The sequence below is a fragment of the Pelobates fuscus genome, chromosome 8, assembly GCF_036172605.1.
Source record: "Pelobates fuscus isolate aPelFus1 chromosome 8, aPelFus1.pri, whole genome shotgun sequence".
In the NCBI taxonomy this organism is placed as follows: domain Eukaryota; kingdom Metazoa; phylum Chordata; class Amphibia; order Anura; family Pelobatidae; genus Pelobates; species Pelobates fuscus.
Genome location: NC_086324.1, coordinates 124,020,181 through 124,028,285, shown reverse-complemented (window position 1 = coordinate 124,028,285; position 8,105 = coordinate 124,020,181). Strand labels below are relative to the sequence as shown.

The 8,105-nt window shown below is 44.8% G+C and overlaps 1 protein-coding gene across 1 annotated transcript in view; it reads left to right on the top strand.

Moving 5' to 3' along the window:
- The first annotated feature begins 883 nt into the window (after positions 1-883).
- Positions 884-8,105, top strand: part of TXNDC11 (thioredoxin domain containing 11) — a 66,063-nt gene continuing 58,841 nt past the window's right edge. The window contains exons 1-2 of the mRNA XM_063430290.1: positions 884-1,140; positions 2,938-3,154. Coding sequence (XP_063286360.1) covers positions 1,016-1,140; positions 2,938-3,154 — 342 coding nt within the window. The 5' untranslated portion in view covers positions 884-1,015. The remainder of the gene's footprint in view (positions 1,141-2,937; positions 3,155-8,105) is intronic.

The following is an 8,105-nucleotide window of genomic DNA, read 5'->3' as shown; positions in this document are numbered from 1 at the left end:
ACAAGTAAATGTAAGTAATCCTTCTGCATACTGCCATCCCATCCCGATCCTCGGAGTAGCTGGTGGATGGCTAGGCTGAGAAGGATCATCACTCTCCATTGGAACATCCCATTGATTAGGTGAGGACATGACTTCCTCCATCGTAGAAATTACCTTGGTGGTGTCATAGTGCTGAAAATTTATCTCAGGCAAGAAGCAGCACAATGTTTATGAGCATTTCATAAAGATTTTATCTTTATGAAATGCCAATTTATTAAGGGAGTGACAGTCACAGAACATGCATTAGTTAAACATGTCCATTGCTAACTTATACAACTAAGAAAAAGCCCTTATTTAAATAATAATAATAATAATAATAATAAAAGGGTCACTCTAGGTACCAAAGCAACTTCATCTAAATTAAGTTATGGTGCCAGGAAGCCTTTGGTCGCACTCTCGCCTTCATGGGTTAAACCATTCTTGAACGGTTTAACCCTAAAGTTGCCTCCAGCGACGATCCGTCCAAGGCAGCATCCAGCTTCTTAAATCTCAAGTTTCATAAAGTGTGGAGTGACGCCGTTCATCAAGAACGGTTTAACCCTTGAAGATGAGAGTGCACCTGAGGTCTCGTGGCACAATAACAACTTAATTTAGATGCACTTGTTATGGTGCCTTAATCAGCCTAAACTGTCCCTTTAAGGCCAATCCTTGTGCACCATGGGCCTGAAACCCCTCGATGATGAGATTTTGCAGCCCTATGTAGAGCAGCACATACTGCCATTATTCTTCAGCTGGTAAGGTACCCAGCCATATCAGTGCGGCGCCCTGGCAGGGTGTGAAGATTTAGACGCTCCCTAGCATACGTGCTTGCTATTTGCCCACACTCCCCGCCCTGCTCCCCCGGCTGGGCCACGGAAGTCGTGTTATTAGACGTGGCGGCGCTCGGTTCGTGCTGCTGACAGCCCTGGGCTGTGATGAGGACACGGAGCGGCCTGCCCCCCGCGGGCTCGGGCCGCCCCCCGCCTCTATAAGCGCTATGCAAAGGCCTGTCCGGCAGCACGTTAAGCGGCTGTTCTGCCTGATGGGCCGCAGGCCCGAGCTGCTGTGTGGGGCTATAGCGCTGGGCATCGCCCTCCTCGTGGCCCTCAGGTTCACCTGCAGGTAACCCGGCCTGTCCCCTGTAACACCGACACACCTGTGACAGGGCTGTAACGATACACAGGATTCCATAGAACGTTCTGTGTGATCTAGGGCAAGCTTGAACTCATTCCTTCCTTAAACAATCCCTTCCTATCGGAGATTGTATAGCTCAGAGTTGGACAAACATGCACAATATTGGAGGTAGAACTACAACTTCCATGATGCTTTGTCGGCATTGAGGTTTACAAAGCATCATGGAGGTTGTAGTTCATATTTAAAAACTTTAAAAGATTTGTTTTCTGGCTACCTGTAGACTAGCTACTAAGACTGGGATGTCAGAGTTTGAGTAGGTGTATGTCCTTACCCAGTTAACAGATATTATTGATGGATGTTACTGTTAGGAGAGCTGTCTTGGCAGAGGAAGCGTTGTTTGCCTGTGACTCTTGCACCTAGACAGGGGTGGTGTTAAACCTGACAGGTGGTGGTCTCAGGCAACGCAGGGGGTCTAGGAAGCTTTCTCTGTTGAATGGCTGGGCCAAATGGCCCCACAGACTATTCTTTAATGCTGTTCTTGAGATGAAGAGGGAGCTTGGCACCTCTCCTTGGTATTAATCCATCCCTCCAGGCCAATATTATTGCACAGTTGCCACACTTTCATATGTAACCGTTTATTTTGAAGACTGGTAGCGCATATAGCCAGATGGGGTGGTGCAAACTAGGTACCAAGTGCACAGTAGGGCATAAAGATGTAAAAGTCAATGTTAAGAAAATAAAAAATGTTGGAGTAACTGTTTATGTATAGATCAAGGCCTGAGAAATTTGCTTTGAATCTAGGAGCCAGCTTAAAGAGTTAGGATCCAGGTTTTTATATATTTTTACTTTATTTATTTTTTAAACTAAGCTTTATATTCAAAGACAAAAATACAACAAAAACTCCTTTCCAATGCAATGGGAGGAGGTCCGGTCATCTAAACAAACACTCAGAGGCAAACCCATATAGTCACTGATTTGACAGACAACTAATTCTCTCACACACTCCTAAATTGTATTTATTCATGCAACCATATATATTGATTTCAAATTTAATGATCACATAGGAAGAAAAGAATGTGTCTATGCTGTTTAGCAAATGCTATCCACTTAACAACCACTCCATTCTCAGATTTTAAAGGGATACTCCAGGCACCCAGACCACGTCTGCCCATTGGAGTGGTTTGGGTGCCAACTCCCACTACCCTTAACCCTGCAAGTGTAATTATTGCAGTTTTCATAAACTGCAATATTTACATTGCAGGGTTAAGTTCTCCTCTAGTGACTGTCTACAGGAACACGAGAAGTGGTTTAAAACTACGCTGGATGTCCTCACGTTCAGCGTTGCTGAAATCCCCATAAGAAAGCATTATTCAATGCTTTCCTATGGGGAGGTCTAATGCGCATGCACTAGAGGGTCCTGCAGTTCCAGGAAAACAAATGTTTTCCTGGCAGTGGAGAATCCCTTTAAGTGAGATATACTGGAAATTTGTATAGCAAATGCACACTATACAATTATTTGGACAAGAAGAACAAAGCAGAGCTTCTTCATGTGACATGTAAAGGACGAAGTGAGGTTATAGCTGCAGTGAGTTTTGCAACTGCTGCAGTATTAAGAAAGATTGTGCATGGAGATGGGGACAGGGGAACTCTTAGCACTGTAAACTATGATAAAAACTCGTTTTACATTGTAATTACATTCATTCTGTGTATGTTACTGCTTGTTAAACTCCTCCTAACAGAGCACATTTCTATGATTCCGACAAAGTTTCTCGTTTCTTTCTTCAGCCGGGCTAATGATGTCGTTATGCCAGCCAGACCACCAGTGCACTTTTTCTCTAAGAAATCCTTTGTTTTGGATCTTTTCCATGGACAGCTGGATTATGCAGAACACATTCGGCAGGACTCTGAGATAACAATGTTTTTCCTGTACGCCCCTTGGTGTGGACGGTCTATCATGGCAAGGTCTGAAATCGAGGAAGTCGCTAATAGGCTTTCAGACCAGGTAAATGATCAATTAAACCTATGGTCTATTTTTTTTTTTTTTTAAACTAAAATACATCTTAGAAAATTAACATACGTTTAAACATTGTGGGATGCTAAATCACATTTTTCTTTTGAATTAGCTGCTGATTGCTGTAAATATAATAAATCTGACACGCTACAGGCACTTCCTAGTGAATACTGTAAAAGAACTGCTGTGTCTCAAAGGTAGATATCAGGCCCAGGACAGCAAAGTACCCAGGTTCAAATCCCATTTTGGGTACTTATGGGGCGGCCACACCTGGCCGTCTGTATGAACAGGCTCTGTTGAAAAGAAGTACTCCTCATCGGTGTGGGGATGATCTCCGATTTAAAGGAGGAACGATGGTTTCTGTAATATTGGGATACTGCTGGATGAAGTTCCACATGGTGAAACTGAATCTAAAGACAACATGAACAGTAACTGTTGAAATAAATTTGTGTTTATAACATGAGTCTTCCTTTAACCCCTTAAGGACACATGACATGTGTGACATGTCATGATTCCCTTTTATTCCAGAAGTTTGGTCCTTAAGGGGTTAAAAAAAAACCTGTCCACTTCCAAGATTCTATTATTATGTTTTCTTATCTCTATACTTAAAATGTATTTTTCCCTTCGTATAGTGGCAGTACTTACAAGTGGGATGTTCCTTAGGATTCTGGACAAGAAGCTCCCCCTTCTTTAGAATTTAAATGCTGTGCTCCGCCTGCTGCCTCCATATAAGCTGTAACTCAGAGACACTCACCAGTTCTTCTTGTCCCGGCAACGGGACGGACAGGTTCCCCCACAGTGCAGGTGGAGATTTGGTGCGTTCAGCACAGGTTGCTGACCGGGAGGTGAGTGCCCGATAGTTTCCCGGGCGGGAACTGAGCGGCAACAGTACTTCCGGGTTCGCGTTACGGAACGTGACCGGATACTGTCTTTTGTGTTTTTTTCTGACTGAGTTCCCAGGCGGTTCTCCTTCATTGCTCATTACGCATGCGCACAGCGGTGGAACGCACGCCCGGGAGGCTTTGCGTTCCACCAAACACAGAATCACGCTACTGAGCATGCGTGAAACGGTGTTTGGCGCCAAATTTAAAATTTGGATACATGGCTGTGCAGGACCTTCCTGACCCCAAGGGTGGGTGTACAGTTCTGGTTCTCCGTGTCACCTGCCCTCCTACACGGATCTTAGGTGATTTAAGGTGAGGTTTAACTATTGAACTCTCCTTTTTTTTCACCTTTTGTTTTTATGCATGCTTCTAGAATAAGTCCTATGTCTCCAGATAAGACAGATATAGACAAGATGTCAACTTCTGTTCCAAACACCACAAGTAAATCTAAGCACTTATGTTGTCTGGAATGTGCGTTACCTCTACCTGACGGATGTCACAATAATACATGCAATCAGTGCGCAACGGATCGGCTAGTAAAAGCCGAGCAGACTGATATGGCATCCTTCCTGGGCTGGTTTCAGGAAAATTTGTCCCAGACATTTGAAGCTATTCAGGAGAAACTGCCCACACTGCGTAGGAGGAATAGATCTCCTTCTGTGTCTGACGTCTCTTCGCCTTCGGATATTTCCAGCCTGGCTTCAAGTGTGGAGGAGGGGTTTCCACCGGAAGAGCTGAAGAAATTTATTAAAGAAGTGACGACGGCGGTACAAGAAACTGAACCTACCAAGGGTAAGGTTAAAGGTTTCCCAATGTCTCCTTAAATCTTGGATCTCCATCATAGGTGAAAGAATCTTGAAAGACGTACGTTCAAGTCAAGCTACAGTCTGGAGAAAAATGGGAAGATCTTCCTAAGTGGATGTTCAGATTGCCCAGCTATCAAAGAAAACCACTATACCCATTGGCGAAGTCTCAGGGCTTAAAAACCCAATGGACGAACGGGCCAGAACTTCGTGTAGTAGAATATTCCAGGCCGCAGGATATCAGTGCAGCGCTGAATTTGCAGGTTCAGCGGTTCTCAGAGCTCAGAGCGTTTGGCTACAAGCCCTGGAAGATTCCATTATGGGAACTCTGATACAGATCCTTCCCATCTCTTGTTCCTACTGAAAGATGAGTTTTCTTTGTTTATCAGCGAGGATTATGGGTTTGTCGTCAGTAGCCAGAAGAGCTCTTTGGCTACGAACATGGACAGCTGACTCTGCGTCTAAGGCATCCTTATGTGAATTACCCTTTGAAAGGAACAAAATTTTTTTTTTTTTGGCACTCCTTTGGAAGACATTGTTAGACAGATGTCTGATACGACGAAAACCCTACCTCTGGATTCAAGAACCCAGGGATATTAAAGTTTTCAGTACAAGGGTCAGAGGTCCTTTCGTTACCAGGGCGGTTTTGCAGGTTTCAAAAGCATGATGGCCTATGGCCATACCAGCCTGAAAATCCCTGATCTCGTCAGATCTCAGAAGCCATCCAGACTCGGGCCTGGTTAGTACTTGTATGGGAGACCAACTATGTACCTCAAATAAACAGCCAGTGGTCTTGACAGGAATCCAACAGGCATGACAAAAGAGGAAGTTTGACGCCATAAGAATGGGAGGACGCCTTCGGTTCTTCACCCAAGACTGGGAAAGAGTGCTTCATAGGTGGATTACAAGAACCATTTCAGAAGGTTACAGAATAAAGTTTCATCGAAACCACGTCCATCCTTCCTACTGTCAAGCTATCCATCAAGAGTAAACAAATTCTCTTCTTCTTTAAGAAATGTGGTAGAGAGGTACCCAAACGTTGGGTATTTCAGGGAGTTTACTCACGCCTTTTTTTCTGGTTCAAAAACCAGATGGAAACTAGTAAACACCTGCTTACCATGACAGAAGTTCTGTATGGAACGTATTTTGCCTTTTGACACACATTTTACAAAGGGAGATTACATGGCAGAGTTGGTTTAAATATGCTTATCTCCATGTACCGGTTTCAGAATCTTCCCGGAAGTTTCTCAGGTTTGCGGTTCTAGCAACACTGGCTTGTTGGTCTAGTGGTATGATTCTCGCTTCAGGTGCGAGAGGTCCCGGGTTGAAATCCGGAAGTGCCCAAGCATTCTTGTTTCAAGAAAGCGAAGGATTCTCCATTTACATTTAAACTCTTCCCTTTGGCCTGTCCTCAGCTCTTCGAGCTTTTACGGAAATCCTGGCATCCATAGCAGTGGTTTTACGTCTGAAAGGTATCTCGATTGTTCCATACCTGGACGTTTGGTTCCTTGAAGGTCAATAAAGACAACTGCTAAATCTTCATCTCACGATTACAATGAAGGTTTTAAGAGATCACGGTTGGATCCTGAACCTGGAAAAATCCAAGCTGACTGCGTCACGAAGTCTAGAGTTCTTGGGTCTTAGAGGAAATTCACAGTCCCTCTCTCTTTTTCTACCATTAGTGAAACAAATGAGGATTTTAAAAGCCGTATCAAAGCTGCAATCAGAGATGCTATGAGGTTCTAGGCCTCCTCGCTTCTGCAATCCCAGCAGTGGCCTGGGCAAAGGCAGAAGCAAAACCATTGCAATGGGACATCCTTTCCCAATGGACACGAAAACAGGAAGATCTAGACTCTCCCTTCCACCTATCCAAAGGGGTGAAAGGACTCCTGAACTGGTGGAAACACAGAAGCAATATCTCAAAGGGCCTATCGTTTGCTCAGAAACAATGGTTTATGATATCCACATATGCCTCCCAGATGGGTTGGGGCGCCCATCTAGCTTCTCAGTTCCGTCAGGGTCTTGGAACAGAGTGGAGTCAGGCGCTTCCTGAAGTTTCAGGGATTAATGCGGTTTGGAAGGCACTGGTTTCCTTCCGTTCAGCCATCACAAATCAGGCAATGAGGATTCAGTCGGACGCCACTACAGTGGTTTTTTTCGCCAGGGTGGCATGAAGGTAAAAGCTCTTCAAGAGCTCTGCTACCTCATATGTCTTGGGCTCAAGCGAATCTTCTCGCTATATCAGCTACCCATGTCAGAGGGTCTCTAAAGTTAGTTCAGACTGCCTCAGCCGTAGACTTTGGTCTCAGGCTGACTGGGCACTGTCAAGCTAAATTTTATTTTTTTTTGGCGCTGGGTTCACGCTTCGGCAGGCCGGAGATAGACCTGTTTGCCACAAGGAGATACAGGAAAGTTCAATGTTTTGCTTCTCTCCATTCAGGAGAGTACCCAGTTGTCCTAGACGGTCTATCGATACCTTGGACCTTCGACATGGCTTATGTTTTCCCTCCTGTTGCTCTTATACCACGGATTGTTCATTAGTAAGATGAAGAAGGCAAGTAATTGGCAGTCCTGCCCTTCTGGCCGAACAGGAGTTGGTTTTCGGAAGTGGAAAACTTGACAATCTCACGTTGGCATCTCCAGTCTCTTCTCAAGTATTGGAGAATGTGACTCTCCCCGTGGAAACTCTGGATATTTTTCACCTGACGGCATGGTTGCTGCAAGGGTGATCCTTCAAGGCCATGGTCTCTCTGACCGTTATGTGATGTGTTGCTGTCTTCCGTCCGCTGGTCCACTTCGTAAATCTATTTCAGAGTTTAAATGAAGTTCAGAACCTGGTGTTCACTTCGAGGTTGGATCCGGCCAAAGCCTCTATCCCGGAAAGTCTTTCTTTTTTGCAAGATGGGTTTGAAGCCGGCCTGGGAGTTTTACGCTCAAAGGCCAGATTTCAGCTCTAAATCACTTCCTGGTTCGTGGCTTTGCCTCAAACCTGCTTTTTCTAAGATTTCTTAAGTCCATAAGGCTTAAGAGGCCTCCTAAGTAGTACCTTTCCCTACTTGGGATCTGTCTGGTGCTTCGAGCCCTTTGTGAACCACCATTTGAACATTTACTGGAGGTTCCTTTCAAGTTTCTTACCTTCAAGACGGTTTTCCGGGTGCCTATCGCCTCTGCTAGTTGAGTAGGTGTGATCCGAGCTCTCTCTTTCTCTCCGGAATTCACCTTTTTCATCGCGACTAGGTGGTCCTGCACACCAAG